Source organism: Camellia sinensis, chromosome 10 (assembly GCF_055761805.1).
Source record: "Camellia sinensis isolate YWXY chromosome 10, ASM5576180v1, whole genome shotgun sequence".
Taxonomy (NCBI): Eukaryota; Viridiplantae; Streptophyta; class Magnoliopsida; order Ericales; family Theaceae; genus Camellia; species Camellia sinensis.
In genome coordinates this window covers 92,019,077-92,045,301 of record NC_138970.1, presented here as the reverse complement: position 1 = coordinate 92,045,301, position 26,225 = coordinate 92,019,077, and the positions used below count along the sequence as shown (strand labels likewise).

The 26,225-nt window shown below is 34.0% G+C and overlaps 1 protein-coding gene across 4 annotated transcripts in view; it reads left to right on the top strand.

Moving 5' to 3' along the window:
- LOC114299867 (uridine nucleosidase 1) overlaps positions 1-24,291 on the top strand; it is a 56,630-nt gene extending 32,339 nt beyond the window's left edge. Inside the window, exons 1-10 of one of the 4 annotated variants that reach the window (XM_028244697.2) lie at positions 16,285-16,446; positions 16,524-16,615; positions 21,049-21,164; positions 21,290-21,349; positions 21,444-21,626; positions 21,723-21,827; positions 23,158-23,254; positions 23,358-23,465; positions 23,579-23,711; positions 23,950-24,291. In XM_028244697.2, the coding sequence (XP_028100498.1) occupies positions 16,534-16,615; positions 21,049-21,164; positions 21,290-21,349; positions 21,444-21,626; positions 21,723-21,827; positions 23,158-23,254; positions 23,358-23,465; positions 23,579-23,711; positions 23,950-24,058 (993 nt within the window). In that variant the 5' untranslated portion in view covers positions 16,285-16,446; positions 16,524-16,533 and the 3' untranslated portion in view covers positions 24,059-24,291. Of the gene's footprint in view, positions 1-16,284; positions 16,447-16,523; positions 16,616-21,048; positions 21,165-21,289; positions 21,350-21,443; positions 21,627-21,722; positions 21,828-23,157; positions 23,255-23,357; positions 23,466-23,578; positions 23,712-23,949 lie in introns of those variants that run through there. The other 3 variants (XM_082891800.1, XM_082891801.1, XM_082891802.1) reach the window with 3 other exon arrangements.
- Positions 24,292-26,225: the final 1,934 nt, after the last annotated feature.

Sequence of the window (26,225 nt, the reverse complement as noted above, 5' to 3'; positions counted from 1 at the left end):
TCCACCATCTTTGGCGTCAAAGAACTCCTAAATGGATCAAGCACACGTCCACTGGTACTAAAAGCTGACTAGGCCACTGTAGAAACTGGAACAGCCAACACATCTCTTGCTATTAGAGAGAGAACCTTATACTTATTGCCATTAACCTTCCACCAATTCAAAATATCAAAGTTTGGAACTCTTGGGTCTACACAATCATCAACCAAATATTTTTCCAACTCTAATTTGTTCTCCACACTTTTTTCTGACTCCAACTGGTTAATATATTGAGAGGCAAAGAGTGTCATGGGATTTTCTTCTTCCTCTTCATCAACTTCCATCACTTAAGGAGCTTGACTTGCATATGAAGGTGCAACATTACCAACATTGTTCTTCTCAACATAATGATCAAACAAGCGCTCCAATGTTGCCTTCACCCTCGCCACTAAAATTTCTACCTTGTCATTTTCATACACTTTATTGAATGAAAATTTAAGATATGTCAACTTGTAGCGAGGGTCTAACACAACGGCAACATATAACAAGAAATCGATATTATCGAGATTTTTCCAATATTTGCCGTATTTTAATTTCATCTTATCAGCCATGTTACTCAACACTGCATCTCCACTTTTACTCAATTGAACTAATTTAGATTGCACCGATACAAGTTGGTGAAAAAAAACATTAGATGTCACATGCAAAGACCCTGAAAGTTGCAAAGTCACATGATAAAAAAGTCTTAAAAATTTCACAAAGACTCTAGCTACCTCCCAATCTTCTTCTTTAGGATATGAGATGAATCTTTTTCCTTTCCCTTAGCCTCTTCCACCATCATTCTCATTTTCAGCATCATTCTCCATGAAAAATAACTTGAATCGTGGGTCATCCTCTTCTAAACACTCAAAAGCTTTTTGAAATTTCTCGGCTACCTCCAACATCAAATAGGTGGAATTCCACCTTGTTGGAACATCAAGGCATAACAAACTTTTAAAAGTAATCTTTTTATGCTCCACACAATTTTTAAAAGTTTGTAGCCTAGCTGGAGATGACTTTACATATTTCACAGCTTTTCGAATCTTGGCAATTGAGTGATTTTGTTCTTTTAAACCATCACAAACAATTAAATTTACTATGTGTGCACAACATCTCATATGCAAAAACTCATTTGCCAAGATAGTGGAAGGCCAATCTTTCGTTCTTCTCTTCAAAAATGTAATAGCACCATCATTACACTACAGGAAATCAGGGATTTAGCAGCGTTTAATTAAACGTCACTTTTTCTAATTTTTAACTACGTTTTATAACCGTCGTATATTTTTTTTAACCAAAACGGCACCGTTTTCTATTTAAAGGCATCTAAAAGCGCCTCCAAATGCGGTAGATACACGCGCCCCTTTTTTGAAACCCTTATTTTTTAATCTGAGCCCTCTCTCTCTTATACGCACACCTCTCTCTTATCTTATACGCAGACATCTCTTTCTCTCTCTCTCAGCGACGAAGAAGGCGGAGGACATAACTTTACGAAGAAACTTTGTATCTCGAAAGATCAATCGGCTGTTTAGAGCAATTTCGAAGTGATTTCAAAGATTCAGATCGATATCAATTGGCTGTTCAAAACGTTTTCGAAGATTCAGATCGATTTCGAGATTCAGAGCGATTTCGATGCTCCGTCGCCACCGTCATCTGCACCGGCGAGGTAGCGAGCTCCACCGTCTCTCTCTCTCTCTAGATCTCTCTCTCTAGATCTCATACTGATTGTACCTTTATAAGGGTTTCTGGCTCTGAGTTGGTTCAGAAGTATATTGGTGAGGGCTCTCGAATGGTTAGATAATTTTTTGTTATGGCCAGATTTGTCTGACTTCATTGATAACATTGTTATTGCCAAAAAATTATAATATCTTGTATATCAGGTTAATAAATATTTTTAGTCTACAGAAGTGTTATATAGTTCCTCTTACATGTTTTTATGTGTGATTTATTTTTGTTTATGTTGCATAGGGAGCATGCTCCATCAATCATCTTTATGGATGAAATCGACAGCATTGGATCTGCTTGAATGGAATCTGGATCTGGTAATGGTGATAGTGAAGTGCAGCGGACGATGCTGGAGCTTCTCAATCAACTGGATGGATTTGGGCATCATTCTCTTAAACTAGCAACATGTATGTGCACTTATGTTCCTTTCTGATTATATTTCTAAGGAGATGTAGTGATGTTGAATGAACTTATGTAGGGGTTGTTTTGTTGAATGAAGCCCTCATCTAATTAAGTGAGTAGGTTTCATCTTCAACTGCCTAGGTGGGATGTACTTTAAGACTACCATTAAAGACTTTGAAAAAGAGCCTATTGAAGAAAGTTTAAAAGAGAAACACAAACTAGGTTCCATATTTCTTTAATTGGCCAGGTGAGCCGCCTTATGTTAGGTTGGAACAATAAGAACATTCAAATGATGTTCTAATAAAGAGAATTTTTTAGATTGTGTTTGGTCCTTGGATTTATAGAGAGATTTGTGGAGGGAAATAGAAAATGGGATGGAAAAATGAATGAAATAGACGCTAATTTTTATAAAATTATCAATCTTAAAAGCTTTTGCCGAACAGGTCAGATTCAAGTTTCCCTAGAAATTCACCGATTGTCACATTGAAAAGGTTGACTTGTGATAATAATGTCAATCTTCATTGTTATTGGATGACCTCTGGACAAGCTTTAGCAAACAGAGGACAGTGAAGTTTAAATGTTTGGGGAAATCAAATTGTTGGGGTTAGTATTTATGATTTGTTTTGTACACTTGTTTTGGAATATTAATCATCAAAAGAACAAATCACTAGAAAACAAATTGTAAAACTTTTCTAACTTGGTGGATTTTGGCAAGATGAACCACTAAGGATAATTAATGGGACAGTGAGTTTTAAATCAATTAATATGATGCTTATCAGTTGTTATTGTCAATTTGTCATTGCTTTCTTTTGCAAGTCGTTTGATGCTAGAGAGTAGATGGAAGATGATCAAAACATAGGAGAGAAAAGCTACCTATAGCTAGCCAGAATTTGGAGCCTACATGCAAGGACTTGGTATATAAAGGATAGTATTCTCTCTAATTCAATTGAATATCTAGTTTAAATTTTGTGAGAGGGTTACAAACTATTGATGTGTTATAACCTTATATATTGAAATGGACAATCTTCATTCAACTATGTAATGGGGAGAATCTAAATGTGAAAGATCTGTTTCATCATGTATGATATTTAACTTGGATGTAGAATTATACCTTTGGTCGGATTAGAGGAGAAATGTAGGCCCACATGTCCCCTTGAAATTGTTTTGACATTGTTTAATTGGTTTTTGAGGAGTATGAACAATTTCATGGGAGTTAAAAAATGATTCTCACTTTATCTCATGTTATATTTTTCTAATTAACATAGTATGAGTAGTCTCATGCTATTACTAATCTTGTTCATTTATGAAATTATCATTTTATTTAAATTTACAAGAAAATTATAGTAGTTATTAAAAAGAGCATAAGAGAATCTCTAACAGATTCTTTAAAAAAGCTTAAATTAGGAATTTTGGCTAGCATTGATTCAGTTGTAGTCCTCCAACATTCTTTGAAAGTATGTTATTTTGATTCATCCACTACAAACTCTCTACATTCGAAGAGCATAACAGTATCTCCAATAATGTTTTTTTAATTTTTTCTATAATAGGGAAAATACTTAATTTTTTTAAATAAAAAGTAGGGACTTATTTTTTTTTAATTTTGTCTTATATGTAGGTAGGGAGTCTGTTAGAGTGAATTTTGAAGATTTATCTTAGTTTTTTAATTGCCTCTGCCAATTGTTTCTTGCCTGTATTTTTGAATAACGATAGGTAGCATGTCCAGTGTAGGTGTAAAATATGTTGTCTATCATTGTTTCTATTAGCTGTTTTTGTCTTGATGCTGGCCAAGATATTTTTAACTTCTATACTTGGCTAGAGTGTGATTGGAAGTAGATGTGGAGGCATATTATGATAGTGACATTAGTTTATTGAATGTGAGCATGCCCAATCACTGAATCTACCATTACTTGAATCATTTATCAATTTGTGCCAGTTAAGCTCCAAGGCCCAATATGAGAATCTAAGTTCATTTTGTTTTTTGTAGTTCCTTGCTATTCAAATGTTGAGAGAAGACATGGTGCCTCACCCTTAGTCATTGTCATAGGTGGTGGCTTTGTCGGTATGGCAGCTGCTCGGGCCCTTCATGATGCTTCATTTCAGGTATTTGTTATAGTTATTTGTGTGTCTCTGTGTGATGCAATAAACTGGAATTTATTTACAATAGTAAACTGTTCTAGATTCAATGTTGTGGTGCTTTAATATAGTTGATAGTGAATTGTTCTAGATTCAATTTTCTTATTTTTGTTAAAGGTCACACAATTGGCATTCCATTAATAGATGATCAATGTTCAAACTACTCGTATTTTGTAAAACAATTACGATGGGGAACATTCAATTTTTTGCACAACAATCTCATGCATTTTCATCTCAAGAGGTGAGCAATCATTTAATTAAAGCTTTTTTGACAAATACAATATCTTATTAATTACAATACTTGTTCTTATTAAATATAGGTTCACCTTTCAAAGAAAGAAAAGAGGAGAAGAATAAAAGGAAGAAGAACTAACAAGGTAAAAGTACTAACATCACTAGTTTTAATTTCTCACTAACATTACACTGCATGTTGCAGCCTGTGATTTATATGCTCTGATTCGCCCCCAATCCAAGATTGATCCAAATGAGATTAGGGCCCGTGCTAAATAGGTTGTGCAAGATCAGCGCTGTTTGAAGGTTGGTCTTCCTCTCTTGGACACTTAAAATGAAATAGATCAGGATAATTATGGATGACAAACTTTTAGTCTACAGGATGCATGTATAAATAAATATGTATGGATGGATGGATGGATGTATATTAATATTATATATGTATAAATATTATATATAAATATATAGTGAGGAAATTGGATGTATGTATATAAATATTATATATAACCATTTATCAATTTGGTTCCCCTTTTAGATGTGCAAATAAAAACTGGGGAAATTGAACATACTGAGAATTAGGCATGCGTTTGGCTGCCGAGAAAATACTGAGGAAATTGGAAAACAAGAAAGCTTCCATGATTTATTTTTATTTTTATTTATTTATTTATTTTATAAATGGAGATTGCTTATCCAAATAACCTTCTTTGCTAAACTTTAGTTGAGTTTTTGTTTCTAGAGGGAAAATCAAGGGACATTTACGATGCAAATCGTTCATATGGTTTTTCCCCCATTGTATATTTTTAAGCAACCTAGCAGATTGTAAGAAAAGGTTCCACACTTCTATACTAGTGCATGATCTTTGTGCTAATTTCGTGGAATTGAAAAGATTTATAATCTGTATCATCAATTAGTTGATTGTATTGATTGTTTTAGGGTTATCTATCTATAGGATTGGAAGACTGAAAGATACAAAGAAATTATCAGATCTGGGACTGTAAGTACAAATTTTTGTATTCTTCGTTTATGATTACTTGTTAGTTCATCTATGTGGGTGATTACTCTGGATGAGTGATTGTGAAGAAAATGGATTTGAGTTAATGGGCAGGTGGAGCCCAGACCTGGAGTATTGAGATTGATGGATGCAGCCAAGGATGCTGTAAGATGAACATTTTACCTTTTAAATGCAATTATCACTTTGTCACGGTTCTTAAGTTTTTTGTTGAATTTGCATATGTTATCCACATTTAATTAGGTTATAAAACTACTATTCTTTCCAAAGTTGTCAAATTCCATGTCCTTTTTCATACATGAAGAACCCTACTTGTCTATGCTTCCCTCTGTTATCATATTTACCTTTCGGCTGATGGTTATAGGGTAAAAAATTAGCAGTCTGCTCTGCTGCAACTAAAAGTTCTGTTATGCTCTGCCTTGAGAACCTTGTCGGAATTGTAAGTCCTTCTTAGAAATTTTTTATTATTTTTTAATTATATAAGATAGGGTAACCTATTTAATGTTGTCTTCATTTTTTAGGAGCACTTCAAAAATCTTGATTGCTTCCTTGGAAGTTGAATCAATTGAGTTGGCCAATCTGTATTTTTCAGAATGCTCTGTTCAATTTGTAGGGTTATGCAAGTAGTTGATCCCTTTTCATCCATCAGTGTCCTTTTGATTTCTAATTATTCTTTACTTGTTATTTGAGATTTTGTCACTTATAATTAAGATCTCCTTATGCTCATAATTTATTATCATTCTTGATTAAGCTTTCATTTCCATATATATTAACCATAAATTTGCATTTATCTAGAAATTCATTTCACATGCAAATTAGGATAGAATTTGGATCTTTGAGTTCCATTCTAATGACAAGGACACATGCTATGCCCTTTACAAATGAACATGCTTGACAAATCTCTGATGTTCTCCGTTAGGCACATGCAAAACAAGGAAGACACATCATATGTGAACCATAGTTTATTATATAGTTCAGATTTACTAACCACAAAATATATTTTGAACCATAGTTTATTATATATAAATATATAGTTTATTTTTTGCCAAGCAATAGAAAAATCTCTAATCTCTTGATCACATGTTTTGAACCATCACCCATTATCAACTGAGGTCTTTTCTTTTTAGTTCATCCCCGGGCCACGAAACTGATAGATCACTGGTAATGTTGCAGCTACGTTGAAGACACGTATTTTAAGGTTTCATAATTACTCAAAGTTCTCATTTTGGTACTGTATGTAGCCTTGATTGGTTAGTCTTCAATTTCATTGTTCTTTATTATTTGTGTTATTTAGCCGGATCTAGAATGAGACTTGGTTGGCAAGCCTTTTCTACAAACCTTGCAACTATGAGTTATTTGTCAAGCAATCCCTCAACATGGAACATTTTTCTCTACTAAGCCCATAGAACATTTTTCTCTCTAATTTATCTCTTTTCTTTACTCAGCATATAAGTAATTGATGACAATGAAAATGAAAACCCACTAAGAGAAGAGAGAACAGAGCAAAATTCAATGCACAAACTTGAGAGTCCATAGATCAACAACACACATGTCAATGGCAGAGCAGCTCAACGTTGATCGCATGGCTTGCATGCGAGTGTCAATCGATTCTTGTTCTCATTGATGGAACAAGATCACACACAGACAAATCAAGGAGTAAAAAAAAAGTCAGCCATGGAAGCTAAAGAAATTTAGGAGACTTTTCCATTCTCTGAGTTTCAGGTAACATTTCTCATCATTGAGTCTAATTCTTAAGATGATTTACTTTTTCTGATTCTCTACCTTAAGTTCTAAATCTGTGATTTGCAGTTGAATTTATCGAATTTGGTCATTATGCTGAGGAATAGATATAGAGCAGTGACGACCAAGCAAGCTCTAATGGCGGACCAGAGCTCTCTAGCTTCTCTCCCACCACATCACACCATACCCATTTCTTCTTTCTGTGGTTCTCCAAGGTTTTTCAATGGCTTTCAAGCAATGGGTCACTCTGAAACTGAAAAAATGAGTCCTATTCCTAGTTCAATTCCTGACATCAAACCATTCTCCCCTGTTGGCAACCAATTCCCCAACAATTTCTCAGGAAACAAACACTCTTGGGAAATTTAAACTTGAAAGGCATTGGTCTTTCATAGTACTAGTATGTATAATTAGTTTGAATTGCATCTTTTGTGCCGATCTGTTTTGTAATAACTTTCAACTTAACATATTTTGTTCAGTTTAATGGGCTTCTTCACATTTAAATTGACATGCAAGGTTTTGCTCTTATTGTTTTGGTCTTTATTTCTACATTTGTGCCACTGTGTTGCAGGTATCAAGCATACAATCACGAGATGACCTTTTGTCAATGTTAGTTTTTGGGCATGAGACCACTGGTTCAGTGTTGACTTGGACAACATATCTTCTGAGCAAGGTATTGCATATAGTACCTTTTATTTTAATGAGTGTACCTTTTATCTTAATGATCTGTGTCTCCCTTTTCTGTTGTTTACCATTGTAGATTCTATACTTCTTGAGGATTGGCTTGATGTTGATTCAAGGGCTAGTATTTTTTTCCTTTTCAATTTCCTTGAGTTAAACATTGTCATAGTTCATCCCTGTGATAAATTTTGTCCTTGTGTATTTTCTTTTCATTTGTTTTTACTTTGAATTACTATAGGATGTCTTGTAGGCTGTAGGATTGTTATTATTATTTTATTTTTGGGGAAAAAAGGAGGAAAAGTAGCTATTTAGGTTCTATTCTTTTGATTGATTGATTTTTAACGAATTATTTCTGTGTTGTCATTATTTTTGGGCATTGTTGTTAGGGTTGTGGTAACAGTCCACTATCTGCTTGTAAATTGCACTAATTACCTGTCTTTTGCATGTTTTAATTTGTAAACTCAATGTGTTAATGTTGTAATTTGATGATAAATTTTGAACTATTACAGACATGTATTTGGAATAGAGTAGTACTAGTAGAGTTCAAAATCTGCTTTGTGGAACCAGGGATTGCAAAGTTTAATCCTTTTGATTGTGAATTGGCCAGAACCAAGTTTTACATTCATTCTTAGATTCAGTAAATGCTTATATACAGAGAATTCATCATGGTTCAGTAGTTGTCTACAACATCTCTGTTTCTGAAGTTTGATTTTCTTCACTCTTCTGCTGCTGCTTGCTATGTTTGAACTTACCATAGAAGTAGGAAACCCAATTCTCTGCTTGAAATTTGGATGGGACTCTGGCACTTTTCAGGTTATGTGGGTTTGCCTTGTAGAGTGAATAATGCTCATTCATGTCATGCTTTCTTTCTTCTAGGCCATAGCCCTCTTATCTGCTGCCTTGGCTATTGCATTCTGAAGCGAGGCATTGGAGTTTATGTCAAATGGTGTCACTATGCATTTATGTGATGTTTGTTGTTTGAACCTATTCAGAACACAGTAACAGTTTTTACTAATATTCGTTCATATTTATAATGTGGGTCTGACCTTGGTTTTGGCTATAGATGATGTTGCTAGATCTGTTTCTTCAAGTTTTATTTTATTTTTTCTAAAAAAACAAAGAGTGGTCTTTCTTTCTTCCTCTTCCCTCACAGTTCTTTTAGTTCTTTCTCTTATATTGTGTACAACATGACAAATATCTAACTACCAATCTAGTGCATTTTTCACTATTTAAATTATAATCACTTGTACCCCTCACGAATAATTCCAGAACAGCATCTATGTTTTAACTCTATTTTGCTTCGTAGGCTGTATGTGTCAGGGTATCAGTTGAACCAAAGAAAGCAATTCAAAAGCTCCCTAGAGTCCAACATCTCTATGCCCCGATTGACGGGGAGGTTGAGAAGTGAAGATGATGAGGTGAAGTTCAACATGTCAAGTAACTAAGTTTAGCTTTTATTTTAATAAATAAGATTTCCAGTTCAGAATTTATCTGTACCGTCTTCTGTATCGGAAACCTGTTACGTAACCATCTAAAATTGTCTTCCTTAACCAATATATTGTGAACATTGATGTTGTTTCATATGTGGGTGTGTATGTATATAATTATTTGACTTTAGATTTTGAATGTTTCATATGTTGATAATGAATGTCTAGTTGACTAGTTTCTCTTACACGATTGCTTTGTTACAAGTTTGAGGTATTGTCTTCCCTTCATCCAACTCCAGCAGTTTGTGGGTTTCCTACAGAAGAGGCACGTGTTTTAATTGCAGAAACTGGTACATGTATATTGCTATATCATTTCTGTTCTGCAATCTATGTTTTATGGCTTGTTTACATCGACGTGAAATTTTTAAGATGAGACATAATTCAATTCTTGACTGAAGTTGAACAAGAAAGGAATCAATGATTTAAAGAAAGTATACATAGTTATCTTGCCTAGACGGAATCATATATCATGATTTACACTTGCCTGTAATGCTTATGTGTTTACTGTCCATTTAGTGCGACTCGTCTAATTTGAAGTACATATAACAGTGATAAGAATTGCACTATTAATGAATTCAATCTTTACTCTAGAACACTAGATTTAGGCTGACTAACATTGGTCATATTATTGTCCTTATGGTTTTGGTTCCACTTCCTGATGTGTTTTGGCAAAAGACCTCTGGTTTATTTTCAGTAATGATGCTCAATTACTAACTGATGCAGCAGATGATCGACTTGTATCAAGTCATAGACAAAAAAATTTAAGGTGGTATCTGAATTTTTACTTTGACATAGACAAAGAAATTTAGGTCAACACTTTGAAGATGGAATGTTGAGTAATCTAAAATTTATGAATGTTACAAGCAAAACTAGTTCAGGTTGTAAACTGCCACACTTTCAAGCACAATCTCAAGCACAATCTCATATAACTATTTATTATTATTATTATTATTATTATTTTCTCTTACGATGCAGTTACCAGTTGATGCAAATGATGCTGAGCTTGAATCCATTGGTTATAAATTTGCAGTGCACTTTCTTATTATTATCTTCCTACTGTCCTAATACAATGGTATCAATCAAAAGGCAAACCAATTGCCTTGGGTAGTTCAGGATTTGTAGTTCTATTTACAGCTTAGCTAATTTTGAGTGTATTAGATTGCTTTGACAACAAACACATTATGTTTTGTGCCAGAATAAAATTTAGTGGAGACTTGGTTACTGTAACTCCTGATATTTTTCAAGTTCCTCTTAGCTCAGATGCAGAATTTATACTATTAGCATCTGATGGCTTATGGGATTACATCAACAGGTTTGTGGTTTCCTGTTTGAACCTTGTACTTACATTCTGTAAATTATCTTAAGCTAGCATGATAGTTATTTATTTAATATTTTTCTCAATTAACCACAAGATGAGTATTATCTCGTCAACTTTGCTATTGTTTCAGCTCAGAAGCAATTAATTTTGTTAGGAATCAGCTTCGGCAACACGGAGATGTTCAGGTAAAAATTTTTACTCAATTCTGGTATACCAGTGTTATGGTTTACAAAGTTTTAATTTCTTTTATTATGATTTTTGTTAGCTTGTGAGGCGCTTGGAAGAGCAGCTCTGGTAATGGATGCATAGATGTTTATTTTTCTTGCACAATGCTTGATCATACTTGTATTGCTTGGCTGTTCTAATTACCTGCAAATTTATGTATATTACAGGACCGACGTTCACAAGATAATGTTAGCATCGTCATTGTTGATTTGGGGTATGCATTTGGATGCATTAAGTTAATTTAATCTACTGTTTTCCATTCTAATCTAATGTGTCAATCTATTGTACTGATATTAACCTTTCTAATTTGGTCCTGGCTGTGACTTTTTGCAGGAGGATAGATTGGCAAAGTTTGCCTAGTCAGAAAGAAAATTTTGTTTATGAACTGGGCAAGCTTTTGCTACTATTGGTATTGTGTCATTAGGAATATGGATGTCTTCTCTGCTTTCTACATGAGTTTTCAAGCCTGCTAACTTTGTAAATAAATCCTCACGAATTTCCAATATATTTTGTAATTGTACATGTATCACATCTTATTGCATTATTTTTTATTTTGTTTTCAAGCTTAGTTTATTTATTATTTTAATAAACATCAATTATTAGTTCTTAATAATTGTTTATGACAGGTATTTTTTTAGTTAAACTATATAAAATTAGCACAACTTCAAAAATAAAAAAAATAAAAAAAAGGCTATGGTGGCGTTTTTTAAACGTCACTATATCCCTACCCAACGGTTAGATTTTTAAAATATATAAATGTCTATGACGGCGTTTCCAAAACGTCGCTAAATGTCATAGTGACGTCATAGTACAGTTAGGGTAGTATATTTGGCGGCGTTTTTAAAAACGCCGCCTATACTAATTTAACGACGTTTTTCAAACGTCATAAAGCTATAGCGACAGCCACGTCATCGGCGTTTGGTACTAAACGTCACAAAAAGAATTAGCGACGTTTTTAGTATCTATAGCGATGTTTTTAAAACGCCGCTAAAAGTCGATTTAAGTGTATAAGGACACCATTCTCTATCTGTACAAATAAATACATCATTTTCTCTCTCTTTCTTTCTCTCTCTCTCTCTCTACCCAACAAAACCCTTAAACATAATCACTCTCACACTCACTCTCTTTCTCTCTCTTCGAATAATCGAAGAACCCGTCTAATGGCACATATTCGCCATTATTCTCAACGCCGGCGATCCCAAATTCGAACAAGTCATAACTTAGGATCTGATCATCAAACCTCCACATCTCACAGAATTTGGTCGACAAGTCAAATGAAACTTGCAGCAACTCAATGACGTCTTCATCGCTCGTCGTCATATTTAATAAAGGAAGACCAAGCTCGTCATCAGAAGCTTCAATAAGGAAACCTAGATCAGGTTGAGACTCACTAGAATATAACGTCAGATCGACCACTGTCACAGGTGGTGAAGCGATTATCTCTACCTCAAAGCTCTTCATAAAGGAGTCTAGATCTAGACTTGTCGTGCATACATCTAAGTCATCGAGATTGCAAAGGAGATTGTCTTTGAGTCTCATTACCTCCGATGAGTCAGATTTTAACTTGTATGAGAGAGAGAGAGAGAGAGAGATAGAGATAGATAGAAAGATAGATAGAGAGAAATAATATGTAGGTTTATAGAGAGAGATGGGTTTTAGAGATAGCAAAATATGTTTGATTCAATGTTCAAGAACGTCTAGCCAATCATCATTGGTTATTGATTTAGGTTTGGGGATGCTGAAGACAAGCTGGCTAATTCAAATCTGAGTATGGTTGGAAACTCAAAGGACAGACTCAAATGAAATGGGTTTGTAAAGAGAGAGTTGGATATTGAACAGATAAAAAAATATTTTGACAGATACAACCTCTCTCTCTCTCTCTCTCCCACTCTCTCTTTCTCTCTCCTCTCTATATATATTTGTATGTGTATGAGAATTTGAATAGATAGAATAAAAAATTGAACAAATATGAAAAAAACAAGCTTGGTGAATTTCAATAGATATGGGAAACAAGCTTGGTGAATTTCAATAGATAGGAAAAAATAGACTTGGTGAATTTTAATAGATAGATACAAATTTGAACAAATAGGTTAGAAAAATTGAATAGATAAAAAAGAAAGAAAGATTTGGATAGATAGGTTAAAATAAAAATTTCAACAAATAGGTGGTAATATCCTTTTAACTAACAAATGTCCTTATCACCAAAATAGATTTTTCTTTAGATCTAATATTATACCTTCGTTCAATTAGACTTTTCACAAATTTTCTCTTTCAAATTTGTATTTAAATATTAAAAAAAATCACTGGTATTTATTGTAAGCACTATTAAGTGCTAAGTTGGAGTGTAAATTTGTTTACACACGCCATCTCATTGAATCATTTTATATTTTTTGTGAGACCATCTCATTAGTTATTATTATTATTATTATTTGGTAACCCTTAAACCCCCAAGGCCAGGCCCTTAGGACCTGACCCTATAAGCCAACTCAAGAGAGGGTGTCGAGGACCCTACCCCTCACCCCCTAATTTCAGTCAAGGGCTATAAGAAGACTAGTAGAGGTTTTGAACCCTGAACTTATCGTCATGTTGGCTGATACCTTACCATTTCATCCAACCTTGAGATATCTCATTGGTTATTTATTGGTTTAAAAAACAAAAAAAAAAAGGGAAAGTAATTTGTATTCTTGTGAACAAATTTTCTATCGTAAAACCAAGCCCTGCTACACTTGTACTAGGGTTGGATATCAGCCCGTTAACCCATCTAACCCAGCTCTATTTTTCTAAAGCTTGGGAAGGTTACTTTACTCCATAGGGCCAGGCTGGACCAACATTTTCAATCCGAAATATTAATAGGCTAGGTTTGAGATTTATACTTTCAACCCAACTTGGCCTGCTAATTAATTAATTAATTATTTATTTATAATACATTAATATATATATATATATATATTTGGGATCTAAACTTTATCTTTATTAATTTTATTAAAACTCGCATTTATGGTGATATATGATTGAATTTATTTGAGAAATCCTTCAATCTATATTCAAAATCTTTCAATTTATAATAATGTCAATATATTTATTTAAGAAATATAATGTGTAATTAAATTTAATTATCGAATGTTTTAATTTTTTTAATCACATAGCCCGATTTATAGATTTAGGATTTATAATTATTTTTTAAATCGAATTTAGACAAATATAAAGTCTCGATGTTAAGACCTAACCAGACTTAGATAGGCACAAAATATCTTATTACGGGTTTGGACCGCCATTTGCCCACCCTTAGGGCTATTTTGGGAAGACAGCTAAAAACCAACTTTCAACTTTTAACTCATTTTAAATCATAAGGTGATTTTACTTACACAACTACTTTACCTCTTTACATTCTCTATATGAGTGTTTCCCCCCCCCCAATTTTATCCACGTGTAAAATTACCTTTAAGGAGAAAACACTAAAATTAAATATATTTTGTTATCTCCTTATATTCTTGGTCTTCAATTCCCACTCTTCTTTTTCCTTTCTTAATTTTTCTTTTCTTTTACACATCTCTTTTCAAAAAATGAGAATCATAGTATTTTGATCATTAAAGAAAATAATAGATGAAGAAACAGTGGTGAAGAACCATCAAAAAAGTAAAATGGTGAGTTTTTTTTATTTATTTGGTAGGTTTTTGTTACGTTTTTCTAGACTGGTATTCGACTTTCGTTCGGTGGTTCGAAATCGAACAAAATAAAATAGTTTAGCATCACATTGCCGAACAAAAAATATAAGTCTGGTAACCAACTACAAAATAAAAGATACATTTTCGGTAACCCCAAACCAAAATTTTTTTAATTTGTTCGGCTTCTCATTACCATGTATTTTTAGTTTCATTTTTTTATATTTTTAATTTTTTTGCCTGGAAGGATTATACTTATATTCATTTCAACAATGCAAGTACTGCAATATTAGTGGACTCTAGTCATGAATTCATTACAGACGAGATTTGTTAAGTTTTTTTTTTTTTTTTAATAAATACAATTTCTTCTTATTTTTAATTTGTATTGAGTTTTATTAATAATTTGACGTATAAATGTATTATCTTTAGATTTTTCGTAGTCGTGAAGCATTAATTAAATGGACTTCTGACGTTGGAAAAAGCCTAGATTTGTCATTGTTATAAAGACATCATGCGGAAGGTAATGGCAGAAAACTAAGACTTACACTTTCTTGTAAAAGAAGTGATTATTATAAAGGCAACAGGAAGATCAAGGGGGAACGATTCAGATTGATACGTTCTAAAAAGTGTGGACGTTTATTTCTATTAAGAGAGGAAAAATTACTTACAAATTACCAAGACAAATTGTGATAGCATGTTTAATTGATGGATGCAAACAATGACAGATTTTATTGATACTTTATGGATATTCGTACACTTAATGTTTTTATGGATACTTTTTATGTATGATTTTATGGATGCGTGTTTGATTTATGAATTTTTTTATGGATGCTTCAAGAAAAAAGTAAATCTTTCAATGTACAACAACGGGGGCTTAGACAACTCTATTGTACTTTGGCAACATAACATTAGAGTAATCCCATTTGTATAACAATGTATCACTGAACATGCACTTCACAAGTAACCCAAATTAATTTCTTGTTATCATCTAATTGGACGACAACATAATTTTGGTAAAAAAAAATATTGTCCGATAACATGGCACTAGAGTAATTCAAATTAATTAGTGTTGTATTACCGAACAGGCCCACCACAAATTAAAAAATCATTATTTGAAAGAAAGTGTCTCTGTAAGGGATTGTTTGGGATGTCCTAAATAAGTACACTTTTTGAATTTTTGGACTAAAAAGTTGAGAAAAAAAATATGGTTGTTTGGATTAAGTTTTTGACTTTTTATGGGAAAATGTGTACTAAAAAATTGTATAAATTAGTGTGTAGAGAAAAATTAAGATTGGGAGTTGTGCAGCCGTACTTTTTGACTTTTAGTAAATAGTGATAACTTTTTAACTTTTTGAGTAACTTTTTGACTTTTTAGCCACATGCCAAACTTGGCCTAAATGTATAGCAACAAAATACTAGAGAGATCTATTTTTTCCAGCAATATAATACCAAATAATGTAAATTGTTTAGCACCATGTTACTAAAATTAGTGGTGTAAAAAGATAAACTAGTTAATATATGATTAGTTTTAATAGCATATTGGGGGTGTAATGAGAATTATATTTTTTTTTAGTGGTGCAATGAGATAGAGAATATAAAGAGGTTAAATAGTTGTATAAATAGAATCACCATAAATCATATTATCACTCATTTTTTACATAATTTTTTTTAATTAACTTTTAACTATCTCTTTATGGTTTAATTGGTTAACGATCAAGTCACATATGCTTGTCGTTCTCTTTTGACATTACCTATCCAGCAGTGATCAAGTCCGTTGTAGTAGTCTACCAGAGTAGCTGACCTTACAAACAAAGCAGACGAAAGGTTTGATTTATTAATGTAATTCGGTAGCTCCGAAATCTGAACCCTGCTAGTAAAATTCCTCTCTTTTCGATTCACAGTTAACAGTTAATGGCATCTGTGACCCCCGACGAAATGGGTTCCGGGAAACTTGTTCGTGAGAAGATCATAATCGATACAGATCCTGGTATTGGTATGTTCTCTCTCTCTCTCTCTCTCTCTCTCTCTTTCTCTCTGTTTTCACCACTGCATAATTGTTTTCCCATTTTATTCCTTAGCTACCTGTTTCAGTGTTGAGTTAATTGGGCTTCACATCATCTCTTTCAATTCTCTCTCCCATATACCCTTTTGATATGTTGTCCCCTACTTGCAAAAATAGATAAACAGTTCAATGCGGTAGGATTTGTGTGTGTGTGTGTAATATAAGTGGTTTAAGTAATAAAATGATAGTTGATTTTAAATGGCAAAAAAATTTTAACAGAGCATTCCATGTCAGTGGAATGCTTATATATTTCCAGTTTTTTAACCGCTTATATTATTGGGCACGAGATTTTATTTACTGAATGATTATTTTTAAACAAGAATCGATCATAAGTATCTGCATATGTAGTTGTTACAAAAATTAATCATAAACATATTATTTGACAAATAAAAAAAAAAGAGAAAAAAGGAAAAAGAAAAAGAAGTGTCCACTAGCTCAGTTGGGATATGTGGTGGGTGCTGTCACTGCACTTGTGCCGTGACACCTCATGGGATTCGTCCCGAACTTGTTTTGATAATCTCAACCGCTTATAATAGGGTTCGTCAAACATCTTATCCATAAAAAAATAAAAAAAATAAAAAAAGAAATAAAAGAGAGATTAATCGAATGTGTAGCCTCATGATCAGACTTTAAATTAATTTTTTTTTTTTTGATAAATGAAATTTTATTACCACAACATCAAGAAGATGCCAAAAGAATACAAAACCAAGGCCCGCAAAACGGGAGCCTAACCAACTACATTATCAACAAAATCTAAGAGAGCAAATAAATCTGGATTCGCCCTTCTTGACACCCAGTTGTACAAAACACCCAAAAACCAAGCTGTGCAATGGATTGAGCACTACCTTGAAAAATACGTCGATTCCGCTCTAACCAAACCAACCACATCAAACACGAAGGCGCAATAGCCCAAGCCTTCTGCCGCCGCTTCTCAACTCGACCGCCCCCCAACACCACAACACATCCATGACTAGCCTAGGTTGAACCCAAACCCAAGGTTTTGAAAACCGGACCGGACCGGCCGGTTCGACCTGTCGGGGTTCCGGTCCGGATAGACCCTCTAAACCGGCCAGAAATGAAATCCGGCATTTTTAAGGAGAACCGGAAAAACCGGCGGTTGGACCGGCGAACCGGTCGACCCGGAGCCGGTTCGCCGGGTTGATCCGGATCGATTTTTTTTTTTTTTTTTTCTTTCTTTCTTTTCTCTTTCTTTCTTATTTTATATATATATATATATATATATATATATAAAATATAAGAAAATTTTAATTTGAAACTCTTTTTCAAGGGTCTCTTCTTGTGAGGAATCCCATTAAGAGCTTGATGAAATTATTGTGAAAGTCTTCACCTATTTATAAGAGAACAACTCTTTCAAAAAAATTCAAGAAATCCATGTGGGATTCAATTAAATGTATTGGAGGGAATATTGAAAATTTGACATCCCTCCAAAATTTTTGCTCTCCTTTCAATCAAATTATTTGAATTAAAATCATATGGAGGGAATATTAAATATTTGATTTCATCTTCCAAAATTGAAATTAATAATATTTTAAAATATATTATTATATTTTTCAGTAAAAAAAATATTAAGACAAATATTTAAGATAATTTAATATTTTTAATTTATAATTTTATTACTTATATTTTTAATTAAATATAATTTTAATATATTTATTACGTCACGGTTCGATTCCGGTTCAACCCGACGGTTGAACCGGTGACCCGTCCACCCGATCTCTTTTCCGGTTCGCTCACCGGTCCAGTTTTTAAAACATTGCCCAAACCACACCAAACCAAGAGAAAATAAGCACCCACAAGCGAGAAGCAAATAGGCAATAGAGCAGCAAATGGTCTACTGTTTCCGCATCAGATTTTAATTGTTCTCTAAAAGATATGTCCAATTAACCTAATTTTTTTCATGAATGATTTATTCAATGAACCCTATCATATGAATGTTTTGGATCATCGAAATAGGTTCAAGACATGTCTCCATGAGCTTCATAGCATGGTGTTGTGCCTATAAGGGCATCTCCAACAGTTCACTAAATATTTCATCAAATCTGAATAAAATAAGCACGAATTCCTCTATCTAATATCAGCCACTCCGACGATGCGGTCATCAGAACACAGGTCAACCGGGAGGATGACCAGGCTAACGTCCGGCTGATCGATCAGCTTACAAAGGCAGCATTCATCACTATTCCAGTCTGTGGAAACATCAACCTCCTCCTCAGCCAAGAAAGAACCACCGCAAACATCCATTGATGTCCTTTTCTTAGCAATCTCAACCCTCATACTTTGATCAATATCCATATTCAGTTCAGTCGCCAGTGTTCTCTTACTAATCTTTGACCTTATGGCTTCCACTTCAATCACATCATCACAGAGGCACCGAAGTATCTCAATTTTTACTATTACTAGTTGTTTGTAATAATCACTCTCAAATAGCTTCAAGTATCTCAATTTTTACAAAGAACTTTCCTTTGATGGATACTCTTCAATTAGAGAGAGAGAGAGGTGCTTGATAATGGAGGTTGTTGAAGAATGTCCAAAACAGAGCATCAGTGAGAGAGATAGTGAGAGTGTTCTTGATATGTGCGAATGAGTGAGAGAAGAGAGAGACATTGATGGCAGCACTTTGAAAGTCAGGGGTGAGTTTATGAAAGCACTTGAGCCTTTTATAAAAGTGCCTCATCAACCATCACCGCCACCTCCTCCTCTCCTTCTTCCCCCTTCCCTTCTCACTCTACTTCCTCTCTCCTCCCTCTACCTCCTCTCCTTCTTCTTCCTCCTATTACCCTTTTGCTCTCCTTACTCTTCTCTCTCTTCAGAGCCCAAACCATTGGGGATTTCTCTCCCAGGCCAAACATAAAGAAAGTGGTGAATTGGGGATTTCTAAAATGTGTCATCTTTAAAAAGTGAAACTTTTTTTTTTTTTTTTTTTTTTGTTTTGTTTTGTTTTTGGGGTTTTGAAGCTTAGGTCTTTTTTTTGTGAGCTCTCGATTGTGTTTTTATCAAAATCTTTGAATATTGATTAAGTAATCTTTGGAGAGGCAAGTGGGTTTTTGAAATGAGAAGCTGTTTATGAGCTCAAAGCAATTCCATCTATTGTTCTTGGTCTGACATTGGATGTAACTCCAACAATTCCATGGTCGAAAAGCTCGATCTTACGCGCCGAGGGCTAGAAGGTAATGTCATTATTATTTCTGAGCTCAAAGCAATGAAATGGCTTGACCTTTCATATAATAAGTTCCATGGATCAATCACATTTGCTTTTGGGAATTTGTCTGAGCTTGAGTTTCTTAAATTGTCTTCAAATAAGCTTGGAAAGTCAATGAATTGTTCAAGGAAGAGGATGATCGGGGGGACATCTGGCTGGACATTCGGTGGGTTCCATCCTCAACGGTCATATACAGTAAAATGGTGAAAGGTTCCCAGATCCTCAGTTTGATGAAACATTTGCTATTTTCTCAATTTGATATATGTTTGGTGAAACCATTGGAGCATAAAAAGAGGTACTTTTTCACCAAATTTGAATTTGATGATAGATCTTGTGAAGCGTTGGAGATGGCCTAACTCCACTTTGAGCTCAGTTGGCCACTACTGATAGGGTCAATCATTGCCAAAAGTGAAGATTGATTATTTTTTCACTATCAGGGGGGCTTTCTTTAGTTGTTTATTTAGTTCCTATTATGGGGTTCTTTGTTGTAGTGTTGTAATGATTGTTGGTGTTGAGCTTGTGGATGTGTTACAGATATATGTTGTTAGACATTCTCACATAGTTGATTGCCCAATTTGATATAATTCTCTAGAAATTGTGAATAATCTTCTATTGATTGAAAAAAAAAAATAAATAAAAATTGGAGTGACATATAGTCAAGGCAATCTTGTTTTTCTTTTAACAAGATTTTTATAAATAAATGTGTGACTCTTCTTGACAACAAATTGAGGTGGCATCTTAATTACTTTTATACAAAATTTATCACAATTACATGGTTGTGACAGTCTTGAAAATAAATACCATATGTTTGGATTCTGTCTTAAAATCATAGATTCAAATTCAATCATATTGTTCTCTATCCAATTACCATATATATTTTATGTTTGTATAGCATTATTGTAATTATGTTTCACATCAATTTATGTTTTGAAGAAAAGGCATATAATAAAATCTCACATCAGTTTGTATATTTTGTTTGTCTGTTTATGTAGCATTTCTTGCTGTGCCATTATCCTTAGTAGCACTCACATTCTCTCTTTCATAATGTAATAAGATTCCTATTTCATAGTGACGAAAAGAAGGGGAAAAAATTACTTAATTGTCATGTGTGAGATGTGAATGGAATCTTCATTGATCTACACAGATGATAGCGTCGCAATCTTCATGGCATTCCAAAATCCACAGCTGGAGGTCTTAGGCTTAACAACAATATTTGGTAATGTTACTACAGAAGATCCCACTCGCAATGCTTTGATCCTTGTATGTATTAATTAGTCGATTCCAATTCTAATTTCCTATACAGTAAATATATTTTTTTCCATAATTTGTGGTCTTTTATGTTTTTGGAACATTTTCATGATTATTTTTGATGTGCAAATGGATAGGGTGAGATTGCAGGATATCCTGATGTTCCTGTGGCAGAGGGTAGCCCTGAGCCTCTAAAGGTAACTTCTTTTATGAGTTATATCTATATTTTTCTGCACAGTTGCACTATATCAAAACACAGGCTACATGTGCATTTAATGTATTTTGGAACAGGGTGGAACACCAGATGTTGCTTATTTCATTCACGGTTCAGATGGATTAGGAAACACAAATTTACCTCCTCCAAAATCCAAGAAAATTGAGAAGACTGCATCAGAATTTTTAGTGGATATGGTTTCTGAATATCCTGGCCAAGTATCTATACTGGCACTTGGACCATTGACAAATTTGGCTTTGGTAAGTTCTAGTATCCTTCCCTTCCATTCACTGTGGTGCATATCACATTTATTTCCAAGTTTTATCAATCTTAAAGATGCATTTTGTTTTGATCAGGCTGTCAAAAAGGACTTATCCTTTGCAAGCAAGGTGCGAAGAGTGGTCATCCTTGGCGGATCTTTCTTTGCATTGGGAAATGTCAATCCTGCTGCTGAAGCAAATGTAAGTGCTCAGCTGGAATTAAGAATTTGGTCTGATCTCCACTCACTTGCTCTTGTAAATAATCAGTTGCTGATAAAAAATCATCTTTGGGTCTTGCATTTGGTCACGGGTGATGCACCTGATTTTTGTGATTCCAAATTTTCCATATCATAACTGCCCAAAGATCAAATTTTCTTAAATGACAAGCATAAAGAACCCCCTCCATCTGTTGTAAATAAATCAGTTGGCTGCTAGTCAAAACAAAAGTGAAGAGGCTGACTAGAGGTCAAAGGTTCATTACAGAGTGGCAAAACACATCAGACACCAAGGACTTAGAGGACATCTGGGGAAGAGACACGGTCGTCCATCCATATCACAGAGAGAGAGAGAGAGAGAGAGAGATCTTTGAAAGGGTGTGACGCAGGGGAAGCTTATGTTGCAAAATGTACTTCTATTTATAGAAGGTTAGGCATGTGACCATAATTAACTATCAAGATTTCCTAGAATTCTGTTAGGATTTGGTAGAAATATATTTAATTATTAGGATTTGTCCAAATCCCAATTACCGAGGTCCCATACATAGTTTTTTGTGATGCGGTCTCTCTCTCGACAGAATGCCTAAGTCAGCTTTGCTCGTGAGTGCATAGTGCTAAGGCAGAACGTCCATCTTTAGCCTCTAAGTCACAAGGCCCCCCAGAGTCTTGTGATGAACATTGAACACTTTGGCATGCCTGAACCTTGCCTACTGGCTTAGGCACTTGAGCAGCATTGTATACTCCTTGGAGTAGTAGCTCGTGCAGTCCAGACATGTGAAGTATGAGTTCTGTTGCTATGTTACATGGACTCTGGTGTTGTTGTTGCTCGCCATGCGGATATGTGTCTTGGTGTCCTCATCTAATTATTATGTCGAAGGATATGGGGACATGACAACATATTTCTATTTCTCTTTATACTTGTTTTATTTTCTTGAGTAAATGGTGTTTACAAGGTGCATTTATAGCATTCATGCATAATGTGGGCACTTTATACTTTGTTTCACAATAAATGTGAATTACTAAATATATCTGTTTGGTGAATGTTTAACTAAACATGCCAGACACACCTCATATCCTTACCCATGAGTGTCAGTGTCCGACAAATGTACTTCATACACGCAGAAGTGTCCATGTAATGATTCCTAACTACAAGGGATGTCAGGTTGGGGAGGCTTGCTAAAGATGAAGTCTTAGGACTTAGGCACATTTGAGATGCTTATCAGTCCTTTGATCCCTCTCAGTTTGGACTGACCATATGGAAACTAGTTTAAGTTCTCATTCTGTCAAATTACACCCTTGCCTTTTCCGACTTGCAGATTTATGGGGACCCAGAAGCAGCTGATATTGTGTTTACATCTGGGGCAAATATTGTTATTACTGGCATAAACATTACAACACAAGTCATAATGACAGGTCCTGCTTCGCCTTTTTAGTTTTCTTTGTTAGAGTTTTTGTTTTGTATCATGCTTTAACGAATCTATTTCTCCCCTAAATCAAAGATATCTTGCGGTTTCAGATGCTGACCTTGATGAATTGAGGCAGTCTGAGGGAAGACATGCTCAATTGTTAAGCACTATGTGCAAATGTTACAGAGATTGGCATGTTGAGTCTCTTGGAGTCTATGGTAACTTCTGTTCATAAATTGGACAATATTAAAGTTGTGCTGTTTTGATTGTTAATCAACGTAGTCAGTTATAAACATTAATCAAAATAACAAATTGAAGTTAACAAATGTAGGGATTTTCCTCCATGACCCAGTCAGTTTTGTGGCACTAGTTCGACCCGACCTCTTTACATACAAGAAGGGGGTTGTGCGAGTTGGAACAGAGGGGATATATATGGGGCACACACTCCTGGACCATGAACAAAAGTACGTTTAAAAGACCAAGGATACTCTGTTCCCAAATCCCTATGCCTCTATGTCCTAATGTCATTGATGTTTTGTGGGAATTTCAAGAAATGATCGGGTTGGGAGTGCATTGGGATAGAGTGATAGGGATTAGGGGAAAGAGGATTCCGTGCCCATTTCCAAGTAAAATGCTTTTTTGGGGGTGTATTTTGGTCTTTTTCATTATTGTTTCTAAATTTATCTTAATAATCTGATACAGATGGGATTCAAGCAACCCATGGTCAGGATATTCCCCTGTTTCAGTGGCGTGGACGGTTAATGTGGATGAAGTCCTTGATTATATTAAGAAACTGTTGATGGAACCGTGAAATCTTTTGAAGTTGTGCTCGACACCCACTGAAGATGTCAAATACTTTGAAAATAAATGTTGGGTTGTCTTCATTTTCTACTTGAGATCCCTTGCACTGTTAGTGACAAGCCAAATTTTGGGGGTTGAGTTCTAGTTTGCCGGTCTCCCATAGCTGAAAGTTTGCTGTAATATAAGAAATATATAAACGCATTTACTTAATTTACATCAATCAAAGTAAACATTTTACGAACATATACCTTCATGAGTACGCACTGTTTTGTAAACTTTTGAAGTTGTATGTTGTTTCTTTATACATGGCTTTGTTGCATACTATGTTGATTTTATTGTTTTGTATTATGCAAATTTGGATATAGTTACATTTTACTGTTACATATTAGTTTGTTTCGCCTTTCAAACCCTGAGCCATCATAATTTTGTTTATTAATTTAGACTACACTAGTCTACATATTGAAGGTGCAGTTGTTGATATTAATCTTAAAATTATATGACCTGAAAAGTGCAATTATATATGCTACTAGCAAGTTGGTCTCTGCTCAAGTTCCCTTCATCTCCCTAACAAAAAAGGAGGAGATTATGGTCTTGTTTGGTGTAATTTTTCTGAAGCTAAATGTTGATAATAGCAAAAAACAAGACAAACGCACATTTTTCTTACTTCTAGATAATCAACTTTTTTTCCCCTAGCTTATTTAATCCATTTCTGCTTCATAAATAATAATTAGATGCTATACAAAAAAATTCTACACACATATATATATATATATATAATAAATTATAAGCAACTCTAATAAATTAGGTCAAACAAGACCGATATATGTTTGAAGTCATCTTGATAGAGATTTGCACGTAACCTCAACTTTGGCTTTTATTTCCCTTTCTTCCCTTCCTTTCCTTTCCCTTCCCATCTTTCACCCAGCAAACTTCTCCCCTTCTTTTCTCCTAAATTAACTCGACGCACCATGTTACTTTCGGTTGTGGTAGGTGCTTCAGTCTTTGACCTTCATAGTTGTTTGTTGAGCTTTTTATTTTCCGTTTCCTTTTTCTTGGATAAGTTTGGATTTTCGTCAAAATCAAAATTATTGGTAGGGGAATAACAGCCCCTTAGACGTCTTCCTTAAGTATTATACTTGTTGGAAACGGAAGGTCATTTTCCTTACCATCATCTTGAGATGAGCAGTCAACCATTTTGCCCATTTGTTGATTAAATGTTAACGATTTTTACATAAAAAATGAGCAAGGCCTCCACCACTCCCATTGAATGCTGATTGATTCATTTTATTTTTTTTTACCCTCCTCTCGTTGACCCCCACGTGTATGGGTGGGGAGGGGGGGGTGGGAGTTACCCCCAAGTGGGGGTTTGTATCAGTTTTGTTTTTACATGTTCATGGCATTGAGTCTCTTTTAAATACACTATAACTTACCTATCCCTTGTGCTATGCACGGGATAATTATATATATTTATATTTATTATAGATTTTTTTTAATATATAAATTATATTTTTTAAGATTTTTTATAAAATAATTTAACAATCTTATCACTAATCATAGTGTATGGGAGAAGTTGAAAATGATATTGCGGTAACTATACACGGATTGTATTTATAATTATTTGTATGAGGGGATTTTAAATGTTGATAAGGGAATTTTGACCAAATCAATAAATGCAGGCATGTGGAAAGACATGTAGATTGAAAAAAGTTAAGGATTTTGATCAAATCAATAAATGTTGAGTTTTTTTTTTTTTAAATAAAAAATTTAGAAAATTCAGATTGGGATATTGAAGCTCACACAGGCCTTGAGGTAAAACTCCCTGTTACTTAATATATAACTAGCATATCACCCGTGCTATGCACGAGTTGTGTTTATAATTATCTATATATGTAAATTGCGATTTTAAATGTCTTTTTTTTAAAATTTAAAATGTCTTCTTTTTTTTTTTCTTTTTTATATTATATTAAAATTTAATATTTTGAAAATAATTATGTGTTGTACTTTTCAATGAATTAAATGTCTTCTTCTTGTTTTATATTATATTAAAGTTTAATATTTTGATAATAATTATATATGTTAGATTTTTCAAGAAATTCATATGGAATAATATGCTAGGGATCATGAAAAACATATCATGGAAATTTTTTATCCTTTGATTAATGTGTGGTGTTTTATTG